Source organism: Anarhichas minor, unplaced genomic scaffold (assembly GCF_050575085.1).
Source record: "Anarhichas minor isolate MPS153535 unplaced genomic scaffold, ASM5057508v1 ptg000026l, whole genome shotgun sequence".
NCBI classification, from domain to species: Eukaryota; Metazoa; Chordata; class Actinopteri; order Perciformes; family Anarhichadidae; genus Anarhichas; species Anarhichas minor.
Window position 1 is genome coordinate 14,125,584 of NW_027466472.1, and position 21,089 is coordinate 14,146,672.

At 41.4% G+C, this 21,089-nt stretch overlaps 1 protein-coding gene across 1 annotated transcript; it reads left to right on the forward strand.

The window, feature by feature from the left end:
* The first annotated feature begins 7,006 nt into the window (after positions 1–7,006).
* rtn4rl1b (reticulon 4 receptor-like 1b) lies at positions 7,007–9,095 on the forward strand. Its single transcript, XM_076100659.1, has 3 exons — positions 7,007–7,031; positions 7,158–7,609; positions 8,205–9,095. The coding sequence occupies exons 1-3, from the start codon at positions 7,007–7,009 to the stop codon at positions 9,093–9,095; spliced, it is 1,368 nt and encodes a 455-aa protein (XP_075956774.1).
* Positions 9,096–21,089: the final 11,994 nt, after the last annotated feature.

Genomic DNA, 21,089 nt, shown 5'->3' on the forward strand with positions numbered 1-21,089 from the left:
AAAGACTCATCTTGTATGTCGTTGAAGGACCGTAAAGATTTCTCTACATTTGTAGAGCTTCTACATTATATCAAACACCTTCCCCCATGAGGGATACATATGAGCCACTCCACCGACGGGAATCACATTATAAATGTGCTCTATCACCTGCTGAACTACATATGGATACACTTTCGATGATTTATAGGTTTGGTAGAACCATTAGTTAAGTTTGGCCAGTGCATTGCAATACCGCCACGGGGAGTGCAATATATTTGAATCATTTGGCTTTGTGCCGTCGTGATGAATGAATGTAGTTGGTGGGTAATAGTGCTGCCCCAAACAGCGGGGATTTGGCTTGTGTTCCTGTGTTTGTATGTGCATGGGTACTCCATGTGTGCGCTTCTATGTGCGTTTTCTCCATGTGTGTGCATGCACGCCGCATGGCATCTATCAACGCTCAACAGAATGCTGTGAAGGCGTGACGAAGTAATAGACCAGCGGGTGCAGATGCAACTATACATAAGCAAATGGCATTAGCACCCACTAGACATCCATTAAGTCTATAGCAGTAAAATGTAGGTATTTAACATCTGTGAATAGCTCAGATGTGCTTTTCTTCCTGGCCTCTCTCAGCATCTTCCAGTTCCATCTTTGAAATAAATGAGCTCACTCACCTGCCCACTCTCCACAAATCTCCCCCTTTATTATGCGCATGCTCCATATGGTGCCGCTTGTTTGGAAGAGTTATTTTTAGGCCCTCTGATTCCTGAACCTGAGAAACACTGCTGTCATTCACATCGTCTTTGTCTTTTTTATCTTAGACTCCCCTCTGGTTCGCTTGCTTGTGTTCATACGTTTTTGTGTTGAGAAGCATTCTAAAAGATGAGATCCTCAACTATCTTTATTCTTCATTGTTATCTTTATTGTTCAGGTGAGGCAGACCTCATTAAACGGTTTTCTACACAAGCTTTGTATTCCTTCTCTATCTGCAGTTTGTTAATCACATATTTTTACCTTTACTTCTCTCACTTTGTCCATTCCACATTGTGAATCCAAAGAGATTAATGGACAGAGACGCCTTATTGACTCGCCACTGCTGCTTACAATACCAACCATAAAACAGGCTGGATTCACCCTTAATATTTAGTGAATTCATTGTATATACTAATTACACTATCAGCTCTGTCCAACCTAATTTATTTGTAGTGTGCTAGCATGAGATAAGACACGAGGCCAGTATTGATGCTGATCCAATACAGACAGAAACACACACACACACACACATGCACTTGTAAGCAGTCTCTCACTTTGCTGGTGCCTCTGCACCAGAAGAATAGCACGACAACGTGCCATATTTCTGAAATATTTCCCTTCTGCTGCATTTCTCAGAGATCTCAGCATTGTCACTGTTCTCTCCCATTTCCCCTTCATTCACTAGAAGACTAGTCAGGCAACCTTATGAGGCAATATTGCCTGCAGTGGTGCCGGGGAACGGCAAAATGAGACAAAATCTATAACGTTCTGCAGTAGGGTGTGAAAAAAAGGCACATATTCCCGGGCGGAAGTGTTGCTGGTCACAGCTGTTAGCAGGCTTGTTCATGTGTGAGTTTGCTGTTCAGTCAGAAAATAAGTGGTTTCAGCAAGTCAACAGAGATTTTCTTTAAATGTTTGAGAAAACAAAGCTTGAACTTTGTGCCATTACTGCTGTTTCTTGATCCTTTAAGGATACATATTTGCATTTGTGCTTTTGTTCCAATAATGTCAGTTAAAATAAATATGCAATCATTGACCCATACTGAAAATGTCAGACGCTGATTCAGAGCATTGTTCAGATTGCTGGGATATCAAGGCGTGTATAAACTGAGGCAAATAGAAAATGATTTCATGTCAAACTTATCATTTATAGATGTTGCTCCTGATTGTAGCATTTGGTATGGCTAATATTGTCTGATTTTGTCCGAGTCGATTGAAAAATTTGATGAGTTTATGATATACATAGTAGGGTTGTAAAACAAATACATGAGCAGAGGATGTGCTCTGAACAGATAGGGGAAGAATTCATGCAGCTGTCTTTACCAAATCATCCAATATTGAAGCCTGGCACCTTGCGTGACTTGACAGTATGGAAAACATAACAAGCTAAAGTAAGGGGCCGTTTCAAACGTGCATTTTTGTCAATGCCTTTCTCTTTTTTTCCATAGACATTTAGAACTAAAGAACAACTTAACACTCATCAAGGACTCCTCATTTTATACACAACCTCCAATTTTTCAAGGAAAGTCATGCAAAATGACCAGTGTTGAAAACTCTTGTTCTATTTCCACCCAGACCAATAACAGTCGCACAGCTCAGTTCAGACTCATGCAGATATTGTGACACAAAGAGAAATAGATAGCAGGATTGTTTTACACCCCTATGCCATCGTATAAGTATAGCATAATGTGAATATTCACCATATTGCAGATGGTGACACCGCATGTAGTTTCACAGAGTCATTGCAACACTGCACACATTTTGTCAGCCTGGGATTTTGAGACAGAAGGATGAGCCCATTCAATCAATAATCAAATATATTGCTTCACTATTAATAACCACTGGGTGCCCGAACACGATTGTAAACACCTTTTGAGTGTGGAGCGAGTCGAGACATTATTTAGAAACAGCCAATAGCAGGAGCGAAAACCCCAGGGTGCTTATCAGGGTCTTTGGAGAGACACAGGAAATTGAGTTTGTCCAGTCTAATTATGGGCAGAGTCACGCAGCTCTACAGACGTACCATTTCCCTCCCATTAGCAGAGATGTGTTATTCATGAGGGCAAATCTAGTGTGAACTCTGCCTCACTGATATTCTACACAGTCACTTCTCTGCCAGGGGACCCGAGCCATTGTGTGTCATTCATTTACTTATCTATTTCCGTTTCTGCACCCCCAAAGAAAAAGCGGAACTTGGTGATGTTGGGGTCATGGGGTCAAACGTGCACGCGAAGAGCTATCAATAGCATCTGTCATATAGACTGTATATAAAAGGTGGACGTAGTCACGGTGCTGTCGCCCATTTGGTTTGTGGACTACAGATTTGAAGCCTCGAGTTAGGCATTTTGGCTGTCGACATCTTGTTTTTTTTGGCCGCTGTCATCTTGGGTTTTGGCAACCAGGAGTGACACGAAAGGGTGGAGCAAAGTAGAACCTAATTCTGAATACACGTAACTTTCATGAACTAAAAACACATTGTGAAAGGGTTAAAGTTCTAAAACGAGAACACGGACAACACCCAGACCACACAACGCCGTGGTAGCGGCCTGTCAATCACAAGGCAGCCCGCCCTAAAACATACTCTGCTTTACTGTCTATTTCACCGTAAATGGGACCATAACCATGATTTACTAAATGAACATCAGGATTTCTTGAAGAAGACTTGAAACTAGGGATTGAGACCATAAACTCATGCTAACAATGTTTACTTTCTCATATACCTCTCTCTATGCAATCAGACTTCTTCTTGTCACCAGAGGAGTCACCCCCTGCTGGCCATTTGAAAGAATGCATGTTTAAGGCACATCCGCGTTGGCTTCACAGTAACCAGTGTGGAGGAGGAGGGGGATGAGGGGTTGTGGGCAGTGGAAGGAAAGCTGCATGGGGAGAGAGTCGGAGGTGAAAGACTTGTGACAAGAGTGTAAATACAGCTGATGGGATCCTTTCCTTTCCAAAAGCGCATTATCATTATCACATTCGCTTTCAGAGCTTCTCCTTTATTCTGCCAAATTCCAATAGGCACTATTGGCAAATATATGCTCTGTTGTGTCCAAAGCTATTTATATAATACAATCTGAGCTGAATAGCTCATTGTGTGAGCGCACAATACCTTTCATACACATTAATTTCTTACATTTTCATTTAAGGACAGCATTCCCACACAATACTTGTTTTTTTGCTTCTGTGCTGAAAACCAGTCTCCGTATTCAAAGCCCTCTAAACAACTATCATTCCGGCTTCTATGTTCGTCACACTGACGTGATCGGCTTTATTCATTCCCAAACATGACGCATGTGTTACTGTAAATGCTTGAAAATGTGCGTCTTGGTGTGTCCACAGAGAGCTTCTACATGTATACATGCACTGATGTACATTTGTGTGAATGCATGTGTGAACTTAGGTTAACATCTAGATTTAAAGTAGTGTTTGGAGGTGCAAATACATGGGGTGCTGAAAGTCTCCATGGAGAGTGCATGTTACGCCAGCTTTAAAAAAAGAGCACACATGACCTCTGTGTGGCTGAACACAAGAAAAATCCCCCCCCCCCCCCCATTATTCAATATGCATGTAGAAGAGAGTGTATGAGATACTTTCAGCATCTAAAGAGCATCCACATCATAAATTCATGTCTTCTAAAGCCTCGTCGTAAATCTAGTTAAAATATTTTGTTCTTGAGGGACGGAATAGAGGTAGATATAACACCTTTTATCTGCCATGTCTTTAATGGTTTTCTCTGCAAATTGGGGGGAATTTGGCAAAGCAGTAAAAACATCCATTTTAGAGGAACAGATTAAGCAGGGTAAAGAATCTATTACTTTGTCCTGACAAGCTGAGGAGAGTGAGAGAGGAGAGGAGGCGCATCCTTGTGTCCGACCTGATTAGCAGATCACTGATTCAAATTGTCTCACTATCTAGGCAACTTTTGCATTCTCATCCCCTCGCTTTCCCTGTGTATCGCACTTATTCCTGTCCGTCTCTCAGCTGCTCAGATCATTTTCCTGTCAGAGGTCTGCTGCCTAATTCTATTGACACGCATGAAGTAAACTGTTAATTGAAATAGTTTAAGACCTCAGAAGATGTTTACTGAAAGTGAGAAGATCAGTTCAATGAATGATGGAATCCCTTCCTCGATTTCCTGCTCAGGCAGGTGATTAAAACAAGTGTGATTTGATCTTGGAACAAATATCAAAGCAAAAGACGGAGTAGATTTGTTGTATTTTGTGTTCTTCATGGAAATGATTATTCTGTGTGGGTCCACATTCTAATAATATGTGAAATACAGTAACAAATACCTGCATCTCAAGTACCTGGTGGTTGCTGCTTAATGCAAATCTTCCTCAAACAGCGGGAGGAAAATTGACTGTGTCTGGTCTTGCTTATTTGTCTGATACATAAAGCAAAACCTTTATTTCCCAAGAGTAATGCAAAACACTTTCACCTATTTATTCAGTCAGCGGGTGCCACGCTTGATACATCTTTATGGAACTGGCCAGTAGAGAGAAAGATTAAGATAAAATGCAGCTGCAGAGCGACAAAGAAAAAGTGAAACATCGGTGTGACAAATCTGGAAATAGCCAGTAACAAAGTTAAGGATCCGTGTACTGATGCAGGGCGTGAGGTAAAAATTAAAAGTCTAAATAAAGGCTTATTGTAGTGCTGTCATGGGGTGTCTTGATCTCCAGCTCAAAATATCCCCACAGTACACATGAACACGCGCTCAGATTCAACATTTTGCCCGTATTCAGCCGTGAAGAATCACTCCATTTTGTGGGCACATTTCTGGTTTAGGAGGATGCTTGCATTTCCATTGTTGCCCAGTGGCAGGGCTTAACAAATAGGATTAGATCCGTGCCCGAGAGAGCACACTCCTGTTCAGGTGACACGCAGCTCCATGCTCCAGCTCTACAACTAGACACAGAGAATTACTGTTAAAGGTCAGTGGAGTCAGACGCTGAATGTCACAGCTTAGCCACAGTTTGGCGAGAAAATACATTAGATAAATACGCCTGTCTCTTGGCGGAGAGTTATTCTGCGGCTCCTGAATTTCTAGCATAAAAGACCCAGAATTACAGGGAGAGTTAACAGAGGCATATCGATTAGAAGCAGTGAATCAGGCTGCTGCTATGCTGTGATGAATAAATTGAATGGAAGACAGCCAGAGGTTGTCAGATGGAACTTTCATGATGTGCTATGAGTTGTGCTCATTTTAGATGAGACTGTGGATAAGCCACATCTCCAGTCTCAGGGATCTGGGGAATCATGTCACCGATCAGAAAGCGCCTCGGAGCAGCTTACTACAAGTTGAAATAAGCATTCCACGCCCCATTTAACAACACAAAAAGACTGATCACAGCCTCCGCTCACTGCAAAGTAGTGCCGATGGAATCAGGGAAGGGATTGGACTCTTAATAGCACATCTCCCTGGTGGCGGAATATTGAAACGGGTGATTCTGAAATAGCTGCATTGGCGTCAAATCAGACAAGAGTGTTTGCGACTGGGATCCAATCGGCTTCACAGAGATATCTTGTGATTCACTGGAGCAGGAGTTATTGTTTGCTTTCTTCAATAGACTTTGTGTGGGCCAAAATACACTCATTGTATTCAGCAAGTAAACTATGACAGAGAGGGTCCATGTGTAGCACTGTGGCACAGGTTGAGCCAATCAGAGAGAGAGAGAGAGAGAGAGAGAGAGAGAGAGAGAGAGAGACAATATCACTGTGTAAAAACTAAATACAAAGTAAACTTATGCTGAGCAACACAAAATCAGGATTTAATATATATTTGCAAAATTGTGACTCAATCCCCTTTTGAATTCTCCTCAGTGTTTACTGATGTGTGACCTGTGTGGTATGACTTCAATGCATACAATAAATTTAAATGTTCAGCCACCCTGCAGTAGCAGCGTGGGATGGTAATGTCAGTCTGTCAGTCGTTTGGTCTGTCCACCACTTTGGTCCTGACTGAGATATATTCAACAAGATTGATTGTCATGAAATTTTGTTCATTCATTTTTTTAGGTTGCATCATTTTGACAGATTTGCTGCAAGTATCAAAAAGTCTCTGAAAGGATAAATTATTTAATGATCCCCTGACTTTTCGTTTAGCCCTACGAGCAGGCTTTCCTTTTTTTTTTTACATTCATCTGTAAACCCGATGGCATTCCCATCAACCTCAGCTGTACTGTGTGTTTAGGGCATGCTAAACTAAGACAGTAAACATGATATCTGCTAAACATCAGCATGTTAGGATTACCACTGTGAGCATGTTAGCATGCTGATGTTAGCTTTTGGGGCAGGTACAGCCTCACAGAGCACCTAGAGGCTGTCAACTCTTTGTGTTATTAATATATAGTTCTACTCTTCAAGTTTTGATCTAGACAAGGAGGCATTAACTATCTATTTTGTGTGTGCACTCTCTGCAGGCAGTGGGCTGGAGTTCCTGCTGGTTCTCTGTGGGCTCGAGTTTTCCTGGTCCTGCCCCCGTCACTGTATCTGCTACACTGCACCCAGCACCGTCTCCTGCCAAGCACATAACTTCCTGTCGGTCCCCGAAGGCATCCCTCCCGACAGTGAGCGCATCTTCTTACAGAACAATAAGATCCATCGCTTACTCCGGGGACACTTCAGCTCCAATACGGTCACTCTCTGGATCTACTCCAATAACATCACTTACATTGAGCCGTCCACCTTCCACGGCTTCACGCTGCTCGAGGAGTTGGACCTCGGAGACAACCGCCACCTGCGCTCCTTGGCGGAAGACACCTTCCACGGGCTGAATCGGCTCAATGCGCTTCACCTGTACCGTTGTGGGCTCAGTTCACTCCCTAATAACATCTTCCAAGGCCTCAGAAACCTGCAGTATCTCTACTTGCAGGTACACTAGACTGTTTCTACCACCAACACTCTATTAGGGCTGTCACTCTTCCACAGGGAACACCTTCGAACACAACCTACGTAGACAAATTCTAAACTATGTTGTAAAATGAATGTGTTGTTGATTCACACTGCCTCCCCTGCCTTACTTGAGTGACAAGCTGGCAATTGCATTTTACATCAGCATCAGCAAACAAACCGCACTTCTATCCACACTTTTTCCATCTGTGGTGTCAAATCCAAATGTCTTCTGTGCATTACTTTGCAGATGGTTTGGTGTCATGATTATCTATTCAGCTATTTTTCTCCATTTTTGTGAAAATAACCACAATAGTCTACATTTCTGAAGGCATGCAATAGATCAGATGGAAGCTTCCCCTGGCGTACAAGGCAGAGCCTGTAGTGCTTATTCACTGAGAATTTTGAATTTGAACAGATGATCACAAATTGATACTATTTGCATAGTATGCTGATTCATAAAACACATTCATAGCATGTAGACACAAGTTGTGACAGTAATTCAGTACAATTATGTTGGAATGAAAACTTTGTACAATGTGTAGTCTAATGATTGTACACTCTCTGTATCTCCTCAGGAAAATCATCTGAAGTTCCTGCAGGATGACACATTTATGGACCTCCACAACCTGAGCCACCTGTTCCTGCATGGCAATCGTCTGTGGAGCCTTAACCAGAACACCTTCAGAGGCCTTCGAGCCTTGGACCGACTGCTTCTGCACCAAAACCAGATCGAGTGGGTTGACCGCCTGGCCTTCCACGACCTGAAACGTCTCGACACCCTCTACCTGTTCAACAACACCCTGATACAGCTCTCCGGAGAGTGCCTGGACACACTGCCCGCATTGGAATACCTGCGCCTCAACGACAACCCCTGGTCATGTGACTGCAAGGCCCTGTCACTGTGGGAATGGTTGAAGCGTTTTCGAGGCTCCACGTCTTCAGTGGGTTGCCATGCGCCGGCTGATATGATTGGGAAAGACCTGAAGGAGCTGCGTAAGGAGGACTTCCCCAACTGTTCACCCACCGTACCTAATTCTGAGTCCAGAGCCCAGACAAACAATTTATCTGGCACGGTAAATCCGTCCATTAATCGTGGTGTGGTGGTGGGTTCCGGAGGGCAGACCCACATTGTGCACCCCTCAAGGCCTGGCCGTTCTCGGAACTGCACAAAGCCTCGGAACAGGGGCAAGGGGAAGGGTGACAATGAGGTTCACCAGTCAAAGGAGGTCATGGCAGACAAGGAGGATTCCTCCCCGGATTTCACAGACGGGGGCAAACATGACCACACATCCCCAGACGGCACCGTCACACGGAGGAAGCACAAGTGTACTCCCCGGACCACTGTTCGCCCCCCTAGTGGGGTTCAGCAAGCCAACAACAGGGCAACCTTAGCCCAGTCATTACTACATGTCTGTGCCCTCTTTGCGGCCTTGATAACGACAAATATTGACTTCATTCTCCGTTGACCCTCAGAGGGTTTGGAAAATGAAAAGAAAAAAAAAAACAGCCCTCAGACCCTCTCCTGCACTACAAGGCCTGTGTGTCTTTTATGTATGTGTGTGTGAGTGTGATTATACGTGTAAATGTAGTGTAGGGAGCTTTACTGTTCAGACTGAAACAGGCATCAAAAGCATCAAACATCTACAACAGAAAGACTCACAGTACAAAAATCAAAGGGACTGAGAGACAGAGAACGACAAAAGATTAATGCACACCAAGCTTGCACTGCCACTTGTGCCAGTATGATTTCATCTGCATATGTCTTGGTACCTGATGTATTTTTTAACATCTGTTTTTCCCTCAACTGGAGCTCAGAAAATAGAGAAAAGAAGGAAGAGATGACAGAGCAAATGAAGTAAACTTGTTTGCTCTGAGACAGATAAGCTATAGGTGTTCAAGTGCTCCATCCAGCTTTAACTTTCAGTTCACAGTTTGTAAATTGTTATCAAGTACTTATGATAAGTCAATGACCCTGTCAGGCCTCCGGCGCCAGTCCATTTTGCTCTCATCCTTTCTGCCAAATGTATTTTATCCAGACAATTGGGTGTAAGTGTTTCTCATAAACAAAGAGGTAAAGTGTAAGCATGGCAATAAATAGTCGTTCAGTGTCAGACAATGGAATGTGCCATTAACACAGCAAAACGGAAATCTATAGCCACAGATGTTTTAAGGCTATAAATAGAGCAACCATTAGCTCATACGCTACATGGAGCCATAACAAATTGTAACAACTACTCTCTGCACAATGCTGACCTTTTATAGGTAGTGTTACCAACCTTTCTAACAGCATTTCTCATTGGTATTACATTTCCACACACAGCTCTGCATCCATCTTCATTCAAACAAATTCTCTCCCTCTGTGCAATGGAATATTAAGCTGTCAATTGTTTCACGATGACGAGGACTTGCCGCGCGCTATTTTCATTTGCTTGGAAAACAATGTGTGTGCCTCTGGGAGATAAAGCTGTGAATATTGACGAAGTCTGTCTATATCTTGTGTCAGATGTTGTTCATTTGATTTTTCTAAGACACAAAGTGGACCTAGAGACGGATCCCTGCTGCAGGGCCGACAGGAGCTTTAGAGGTGGAGGGTCAAAGGGGTGGTTTCTCAGTTTCCCGGTGAGGTTGTGCTGAACTGAACTGATCCCTCCTCATTGAGAACGTGAGGAATCGCTCAACGTCAAAGGAATACAAGACTCGAGGAAAAAAATGTGCGTGTAACATCAATGACTTAACAGAACATAAAAAGGAGAATGAAGGGAGCATGGTAAAAGGAGGATCGTGCAGAGAAAATGATGCCACTTAATTAACTGATGTGATTGTCCATGGATGTGGGGATCCAAGACAATTGCCTCTGAAGCATCAAGAGTTTGCAGTACAATGCAGGTCAACGGATGGACAATTGCGGGACGTCTTGCTGTACTTCTGGAGCTTTTGTGCCTCCCTTAAATCTACCGATAAGATGGTGTTTGTATCAATGTGAACTATACCAGTACGAATGGAGACAAGAGGACTTCTTGCAGTGCTGATATTAATCATTTACTGTATTACTATGAGAAAAAACAATATCAGTGGCGTTGATGATGATAACAGGGTTTTCTGCTCCTCCTGTCAGGAGGAGTCTTTCGATTTTTGATTTTCTGGTGATTCGTTTATTTATGTATTTTCCATGTTATATTTTTAGAGCCTTTTATTTGTTAATGCACAATTCCTCACCTCCCTATTTCTTGTTCTACTGTATGCCTATTCATCTTCTTTCTTTGCCATAATTCAATTGTTCTGTAAGTTATCATCAGAAAACAACAGTACAAAAATGTTTATAAAGATATTAAAATCTATATCTTCTTATGTCTACCGTTGCAGTCTGAGTCTGTTTATTGCTGTATTTAAGGTTTTATAGGCTTATTAAGAGAAAGTAAAAGCCACGCTCGATCCCCTCTTCTTGCCTTTCTTTCCCTTTAATTCATTTAATGCCAGCAAATTTAAGTGTTTTTTTCGCACTGTTTCCCCTCTATCTTTGCTTAGGTTTGCATTTTGTCTCCCCTGATCAGACCTGCTGGCTAAACTAAAGCTGCTTATTACAAACAGATCCACTATTTCTGTACACATAGCATTTATGTACAATAGACAATGTAAAAATACAAGTGAAATGTTGGCTACAAATGGGGAAAAAGCCCATTTTATCAACAACATACCGAAGTTCCTGAACAACAGGAAAAAAAAGAATTCCAAGTCGACATGCAGACTGTGGTGTGATCTATTGCAGTTCAATAAATCATTTAAAACCACTGAAGATATTAATGAAAGTGTCACACTGAATCTGTAGATATTCCAGGCTATTATTATTATTAATGGCCCTTTAGAACATAAATTCTATTTCCTCTTCTTTAAATTCCCCTCACCGAGATAGAAATTGATCCACGAGTAAGTGTTCCATTTTACTTTTTTTTTCATAATTGTGTTAAATGATAAATGAGCACAGAAGCAGAGGTTGTATGCATGGATGAGAGTGCGGTGTAGCTATATTCAAATTGGCATGTTAGATGCCCATCTAGATTTTAACCCCCTCCAAGCTCATTTGAAACACCCACCTCAACTACTCTTACTCTGCATCGGCCAATGGTTTTTAATTTTCCTTCACATAACTTAATAAAATCATTATTTTTGGTTGCAAGATTAAAGATGTTATTCCTGGAGAAGCCCTGAAAGTGTGAAAATGAAACAACTAAATGAATAAAGCTACATTCAATTTCATATTTGTTTTGGCCAGAACCCAAAGCCTACACAAATCTTGCCAATTGTCCAGTTTTGATGGTGATGATGATATACACAATAAAAGGATTTTTCTTTTCCACCATGACAAAAAAATATATAGTTTTGTTTTAATGACAAAAACGCTTCAAAATATATATCAATAATGATCAAGTCCAAAGTCAGCTTGGTTGATTTTCCTTTTTTCCATGTTTGAGTGAGCTGAGTGAGACGTTAAATGATAAACAGGAAAAAAATGAGGCATCCCTGCATCCATTTGTAACTATTTGCAGGAGCTGATGGGGTGTGGATTTTCTAATAAGCTTGTTCACATGCACACAAACATCCATCACTGTAATTTAGGTGAAAAAAAATAAAACATGCACTTAGTAAAGTGAAGTGCATAAAACTTCATAAATCTGAGAATAAACATGCTTATTTGCTGTGTTAAATGGAATGTTTTCCATTTTAATATGGCTATTTACACTGACTGCAGGTTAAATTAAAGGCGAGACTAACATTGCTGTAAATTGTTTCAAAGAGATTCATTTTCATAAATGATGTACTGACTCTTTTCAGGGAAATTTGAACTTCCTCGTAAGCTCCTTAGGTAAACTGCTCAACTTGCTGAATTGAAATGTATTCTTCACCTCCAGGTAAGTATGAATGGTGATTTATCTCAACTCAATGTCATTTTACAAGCTTTTCACGAGTTTTTCTTGGAGGACACGTGACTACACCTGAGCAAGTTCTATTCACTGATAACAACCGTGACCTTTGGTTGAAAGAGCTCATCACTCAGCATTCAGTCGCTCATGTCCAGTGTCCTTGTCGTGTTCCCTCCAGCTACACATAATGTCTTACACCACTCCAGTTTTCCTCTTGGGGGTTCAACATTTTGGGAAATACTCTTCTTCAGTCTCTTGCAGAGAGTTAGATGAGCAGATTGATGTCACTCTCCCATCTGTCTGCAATGAAACTACAACCAGCAGATGGTTAGCTTAGCTTTGAATAAAGACTGTAAACAGGGGGAACAGCTAGCGTTGCTCAATACAGAGCATAGGCTGCACACCAATCTGAGTCCAACCTATAGACCACCTCGGCCCTCCCCCGGATCCCAAACAATACATATTATATAGTACTTATTGACATTGTAATATTCAACGATCTAAGCGTGACCACAGACTGAGAGTTAAACCCCAGAACTCCACCCTTGAACCGCCTAACTAGGAAGAGACCAACGTTTTTTGACCAGGAGCCCGTGCACTACCCCCATATAGGACAACCTGTTACCATGTGACTGGCCTTCCGTTCACTGATAAAGATTATGAGATGTATTCGAAAGCAGTAACAAAGCTAGAAAGGGGACCTTGAGTTGAAATATGTCATTCAACTGTTTGTAAATACAACCATTTTCATATGCAAGTATAACCTTTTGAAAACTAAACAATAATGACAATTTGACCTTTCATTGGCTGTCATTGGTCATGATTGTTAACTCTGCAAATGCTAGAGACTCATTAGTTACAAAATATCAATGTATAATATAATATCAGCTCAGCAAGCTTTTTCAGAGCAAATGACATAACACCTGTTTTTATTAAAACACTAATTACACTAATTGTTGGACTAATGAAGAAGCAGTGAATGCGGATGAAAACCTGGAAATAAATGGCACGGTTGCGATCATTTCCAGCTCAGAGTTATCTTGTAGGTGGAGAGTTTTACACTGAATTGTTTGATTTTCCTCAACATTGGGGTAAATTAGTATCTGACTCACAGACTCTCAGCTGACTTGACCCAGTTATTTGGAAAGCACATCAAAGGCTGGGATGTAATTGTGATTGTCTCATTGCAAAAGGAGGAGTGATCAGCGTACAGTGAGGACCCAGTTCAGCTGGCAGGTCCTCTGTGCAAAAACAGGTAGGACACCGACTGCATCGTTAGAAGCTGGAGCCCAAATGCTGCTGCATAATTGAAAGGTGGGATGAGGAGAAGGATCAAAATGTGGAAGGTGGTATCATTAAAGGAGCAAAATACAACATTCAGAGCAGCAAACAATGCAAAGATATAGTGGAGTAATGTCTACCAGAGGGAAATCGCTCTCCCTCTTCGCCCATACGGTGGTTATAACTGATGAAACCGTCCCGACCGATGGCGTCGGCGCAGAAGCGTATAGCACCCACCTCCAGTTCCCCTTCAGGTAAACACTTTTAGCTCTGTCAGCACTTTTACCGTTGTTTGCGCCGTTAGCAAGCACTGTTTGCTGCAAGCCGTCTCCATCTTGAGAGCCGTTGAGGCGCAACTGAAATGCTCCCAATCTTGAATCATGCCTCTTTAGGAAAATGAGAGAAGCAGAGGGGTAGAGGGAGGCTAAAAAAAGCACAGAAGCAGTGAAAAATTAAATAGGTGTTTGATGCGTCATAATTCTCCAGGAGTCTTTTGTATAAATATACCATGTATGCATCGACAAAAATAAGCATCACAAAGCCCTCATTACAATTCCCCACAACGAACTACGGGCCTCCCAATATAGCATCAGCATGTGTGATTTCACATCACTTATTCATGCAGGAGAGAGGCAGCTTGTTGATTCATCCTTAGGCGTTATAGTATTGTGGGAGGCAGCAATGCTCTCTGACAGAAATACCCGTCCAAGAAAATGTCGCCTTTGACTATCTGTGCCCATTTCCTGGCTTTTAACTGACTCACTGTCACTGCTGTGTGGCTTTAATTAAAACCAAGCAATTAGAAAATTGAAAAGGAGATGAAGAAAGTGGGAGAGCTGGGAAGAGAGACGGCGCACTGGGGGATATGATAATTAAGAGCAGGCACATCACAAAATGCCTCCACATCTAGTGTGACTCTCCATTCCCTCTCCTTCTCTGAGTCCCACTCTCCCAACTCAATCACAAAGCTAATATCACCTCTTTCTCCATAAAATCCTTTCTTATTCCAGCTCTTTTATTTTGTCTATTTATTTAGCTTAAAATCCCCCCCAGAGCGGTGGCGTGCTCCAGTTCTCCAAACCAGCCAGCCTGCATAATAAACTGAGAGGACTTGAACAGCCCAAGGCCACATCACGACCCGCATGGATTAGAGGCTCGCTAATCCTCTCGTGTTTGACCTCAAGTCAGACGGAATATGCAGAAAAATTACTCAAAGTCAGCATGGCATGTTTCTCCATAACAATACATCTAGGTTACTTTTTTTTTTTTTGGTAAAGGTGGAGGAGGGAGGGGCTGGTTAGTGCAGTGTTACTTTTCATGAATCACGTTTTCCTGTTGCTGATTTCCCAGTGGAGAATGCTGAGTGCTCTGTAGTGCCCGTGGCTTGAGCTGATTCACTAGGAAACTTGTGACTTGAGCTTTCTATAAATCAAAACTCCTTTATTCAAACTTGGGACTTTTTTTTTGCCATAAAAGTGTACTCACCAAATTATTTTTTTTTTTGCAAAGGAGACCACCAGGGAAGGAAACAGACCATTAAAGCAAGTCGTTAGCAAGGTAAAATTTTAGCCATGACAACAGTTCATTGGGAAAAATGAACCCTAACCCCGGACGTCTGCTGGGAGTTGTTCAGAGGTGAAGAAATTGGATGTTTAGAGTGGGTTTCTCTCCTTAATAAAGGCAAGAGAGCCAACAGTGATTGGTGAATAAAGCATGGGGTACTGGAGAAGTGTTTTGCGATGCGACTTGCACTGAAGCTCACCTCTGACACTGCAAGTAAGAAAAACTGTTGTTTTCCTGACAGTTTTTTACAAGTACATTGAATACCTATTTGCCGCTTATTCAATTATCAATGTGGTAACACTGATCATGTACAACACAGATACTTTGTGGCAATAACACTTCACAATAAGTTACACAAAATTCAGAGCATATATAGTCAGGAAAGAGTGACCTCACCTGATGATTGACAAATTATTAATTGTAGGAATAGTAGTCCGTGAATAACTCGAATATATCAAGGACTTTATAATGAATCATTATGTAATGATTAGTTCATGAATCACATGTTAGGCTTCAGAGACCTGAGCTCGTTCAAAAAAAGCACACCAAGTGAGTAAAGACAGCAAAGTGGAGAAATTTCGGGGTAAGGCCTCAGAAATGTCTGCAATAATCCTCATCGAACAGGAACTGGGTCTGCTGTGATGGATGTGTACAACAGACAGTTATGGTTATTAATATACCATTCACCATTGTTTTCCCTTCCAAATAAGTTTGGCTAATTTGGAGATTTGTTTAAAACCTGTTTGATTGCCTGACCACACATTTTTAGCAATGTTGTAGGGTTCTCAGATTATAGCCATACTTGGTATTCAATGATGGCCAATGAATTAAATCTTAATTCCCCTTTAAGACAGATGCACTTCTCGGTTTCTCCCATCGAGCTCACGTCCCCTGTGAAAAGGCTCTTTTGTCCTGATCAATGCCTACAATTAACACACGCGATCAATTGAGGAGGCCTGAGGAACACAGACGTTGTCCTTGGAGTGTGAAGCAGCCATGGAGCTCATCACTCCTGGAGGGGTCCACGCTCCAGTCAAGAGGCTAATGACACACACAGCACTTTCTCTCCCCCCCATTATTAATCACCCCTGTGGCAGATGTGACAGAAGAGAAAACTCCTCGACACAGCAGCATTTTATTCTGTCCTCTTCAGGCCGGTTGATGAGATGTGCCTTTGTGTGTTCTGCATTGAATGTATGCAGATATTCAATGATCATAATTGTAACACAAAGACAAAAATGTCAAATAAAATGACGGAATATATACTGTATGCACTGTACATCTATCATAATACAGAATTTAAACAGGAGTAGGTAACTTTAACATGGTTTCCATACCTAAGAGTGATTACGTGAGTGTTAAAGCAGCCCAGTCTACTGCTCTCATATATATTCCTCTATCCACTCTTTCTACATGAAGTCACATGTGACAGTGATTTTGGATACATCTTGCATTTACAGTATTTTTTTTTTTTTCAAAAGCCTAGATGAACCAGCTACTGTCACAACCTTTCGTGAGATCAAAATGTGCATCTGTCAGCCTTTAAAATCCTGTGAAAATAAAGTTGTAGGTCTGTGACAATCCTGCGATCACAAGAGGCCAAAACAGAAATGCTGACATGCTGATGACACATCTTCAAAAGGATCCAGTGACCTGACAAAAACGTTTTTTTGGGGAGGAAACCAAAACTCTGCTTCCCTTCAGCTAGAGATACCAACATAAGCCATTGCTACAGTTGACTAGAAGGGATTCCAACTTTATCGTTGAGGTGAAATATTAGCTCAGACGCTACAGAAGAGATAAAGTGGTTGTTGGTGAACAAACAGCTGTTCTTGTCCAATGTGAAAAACTAAAAGCAAATGTTGAAATTTGTAAGCGTCAGTCAGGTGTGTCGTGAGTCACGTGAGCCACTAGACACGTGCTGGGAGTTGGGAGGGTGCTGACAAACTCAACACAACTTACTAAACCGTCTCAGGACTTTCCGTTTCCTCTATAATTGGTGCCAAATAGTTCTTACCAGGAAAATTCCTAGAAAGCTGTGAAATCGAGGACTCTGAAGCTTCATAACTAATGACTTGCATCTGCACTGAGACAGATTTATTGAAAGACGTCATCATATAAATCCATCCTGTGAAATTGGAGTTACAGGGCATCGACATAGCTGCTGGCTTTGCGCACGGAGCAAGAGAGGGACAATTTGATTTTTCTCTTTCATAGGAGTCCATGTCCAGATATCTCCAAGTTTTTAATTTGAAAAAAAAAACTATGTTCTGATCTTCTGACAAAGTGGCTCTCTGGACCTCCGCTGGGTACAGAGAGAATGAAATATGCTGATGCTGTAGTGATTTTGTCACTCACCTTGAGGCTAGCCAGTGATAGACCCTCACAAACCCACTTAATCCTCTCTGCCTTTCGGAGAAAGTACGGAGAAATAACACAGATTTAGCAGAGCAGACTGGACGCTCCCATGTGCATCAGCAGAGCTCTATTTCAAAGCAACGAAGGGCGACAGTTGCTGCTGATGGGCCTGATCACTGGGCCAGCAGTGTCTAATTATTATTTCATATCCTGAACACATTTCAATACCACACTGGCATCACTCCCAAAGCCAACGCTTTGAAGCTGTGTTCGCGTTGTGCACAACAATAGAATGGAGCTTAATCATCAAAGAGGGTTTTGTTTCATAATCTCTTTGTCTTTAAAAAAAACAACGTTGCCATTAACACTGTTTTCGGGGATTACAAAGTTTACATAGTCAAGCCACTCCAACAAAAGAAGACACCACCAAGTGTGTCCCCCTCACATCCACATCCCACATACTCAGTGGGAGGCTGCAGGGTATCGGAGGTCGGGTTCAAACTTGTCTCACTGCCACTGCTCTTGCCCTGCGGCGCAGGCATCACTCAGATAAACACACACCCACGCTGACACGCAGCGCTGCGCATTACAATAATACTCACACATACGTGCTCTTAAAAGCACATATTTATACATGTGATGCGCATTGCCCTTTTCTCCGTGAGACCCATGCATACACCAGTGCACATGGGTGTATCGGTGTGCCTGTACAGCTTCCAAGGTTTGTAGCATCCATGCAAGCGCCAGACCCCAGCTGTGTTTACAGAAAACAAACCCCGCTGTTGTTTTCAGAGGCTATGGCCTAATTCCAGACATCTGTGTGTACTAATGCTATATCTGAATTTACACACACTTTGTACAATTCTTCTTAGCATACAAGTGTCAAGGTTCGTATGTAAGGAATTAAGAGACACCACAGGCAAAACCATTGTTTTTCATGCACCGGTCAATTTTGAGATTTTTGGCTGTTTTGCTTCCCTAACACGTCTTCTTTAAGACCAGTAGAAAGGAAACATCCAAAAGACACATTTTTATTTGAATCAAAGTTATAGATAGTGCCTCATTTGCATATTTAAACATACAATTTCAGAGCAGTTGGAATACAAATAGTATTATTGTCTTAATGTAAGTAATCAACTGGGGAGGTTTTATGTTGATATCTATTAGTTAATTCTTTTTACCCTCTTCATGTAGTGTCTTGCCAAATGTATGGAATTTTACAATACAGGCCGTTCTCAAGATAAGGTTTCTGTCACACTGACGGGCCAGAAATCTCCACTTCAGTAGCACAACACATCGATATTCTGAAGGTTTTTACAGAGTGGTTTCATCATTCATAGCCTGATTCATCTAATATTGTATTCTTAAAATATAGAGATATCCAAAATTCCTTCGACTCTATTATGTCTACAAAATATAACAATCATTTTGAACCTGGCTTATCCAATGTTTAGATTTATGTTCTGGAAATGTAGGCTAATCAGAACATATTTGGTAAGATAAGGCCTCAATATACATTTTCAGAAACCTTTCTGGACAAAACATAATTTCCCTAATATAATCAACCAGGCGATTTGTTTACTATGTATTTTGCATAGATTTATTTCAGACACATTGCATTGTTAGACGAGAGTTTCCATCTCCTCACAATTGAAGTTTGCCCAGCAACAGCATTGGTCTGAGCGACATCTTTGCCATCGTGGCCAGTTGGACATGATGTGACTGACTTTCAATAATTTCATGTATAATAATGGATGCGTTATTCTATGTATTATTTATTGTGTTAAAATCATTTGAATATTTATTTAAACAGGCTAAAACAGAGAAGAGAAGCGTTATAAAGTCAACATAACTTACTCCAGTAACATTTGTGACACAGTAGTTTGTTAACATTAGCATCTGATCACCTGACCAGGAAAGAGGCAGCGAGGCTCCTGGGAGATAGGTTCGTTTTACCACTGATAAAGGAAGAACACATTATTTCTTCATGTGGAATGTACACAGACTCCCAGTCAAACAGAAGCTAGAGCGTCTTTAGTGGGTAGACTTGTAAAGTAGGGCAGTGCGGAGCTACAAAGTGCCGTGGCTCAACACACACACACACACACACACCTCCTTTGTCGCTAAAAGTTGCAGATTGATCGATGAATGAATGTCATGAGATTATTGGTTGAAATTGGTTGCTATTATATGTTTTATTTTAGAGGAAGATAGTATGATTGTATTTTGACATAAAATATTAATTTCTTTTTTGTATTTCTTTTTTCCATAAATTGTTAAATAGGTGAAACATTATTACTTTTCATTTTTTTCAGACTAAATGTATATTTAGATTTTGATGTAAACAAACCACATACGCACCACTTTAGCAGTATTACAACAAGTTCTCCTAACTCAACGATTCTTTATTGTCTTCCAAAACACACACATGAAAATGTTTTGAGACGATCAGAATGAGTGAGTCGCCCCTCACACCTGCTGCATATGACTGTTAAAGGATTCGTATGGTTAATGCTCAGATAAGGCACCAAAAAAACTACTTAGTGAAGCTTGGGAAACAAAGGTGATCATAAAAAAATTATGTTGACTGAAAACTGGGTGTGAGGAAATCACTATTTGGGGATGCATCACAAACTTTTTCCTGTATTACTCTAATGACTTCATTTTGCTCAAGGGGGGAAAAAAGCTATATTTAGTGTATTGTCAATAAAGGGATTTGCTGAGAAAACAGAATAAACTGAATAAGCTTACGGCGCAACTAATGTCAAAAGTTGAGTAAGCATGCAGTTTAAACAAAATGTGATATCAAAGTGGAATATTCCTTTGAGATGCTTGTCAGCTTATTTTCTTGAAATGTGCCAGACTTGTGCAGGAAGGGAGATGGCAGGCTGCATGAATACCAGAATATCCAAAGGACTTTTTGTTTTACAAAATACGCCCATCTCTACAAAAACAATAAAGAATGTGGAAAAACCAAATACTTGTCTGTGATCCACTGCAGTGGCTTCAACAATTGCAACAATTTGCTGCTCCCTGACAGTACTTCAATACTATCAGGCTGTTGTATCACACAGTTAGCGAGCAGAGGGAAGGAAAATGATAGTAAAGGCAGGAAAGATGTCACTTTGTTCACACTACCGCTGCCTCTCACGTTAGGGGGCAGTTCTGCATTGATTTTGTGTCAAGTGAATCACGCCCCGCTTTAATTGGATGTGTGCATTTGCAGTCCAGCAAGCTAATTGCACGAGGCCGTGGCAGCTCACGACAGGCTGCTGGTGACCGGACCAGCGTGACACTCGATAGTTCCGGCCTGGTTTTACAGCCGACAAAGGCTGCAGC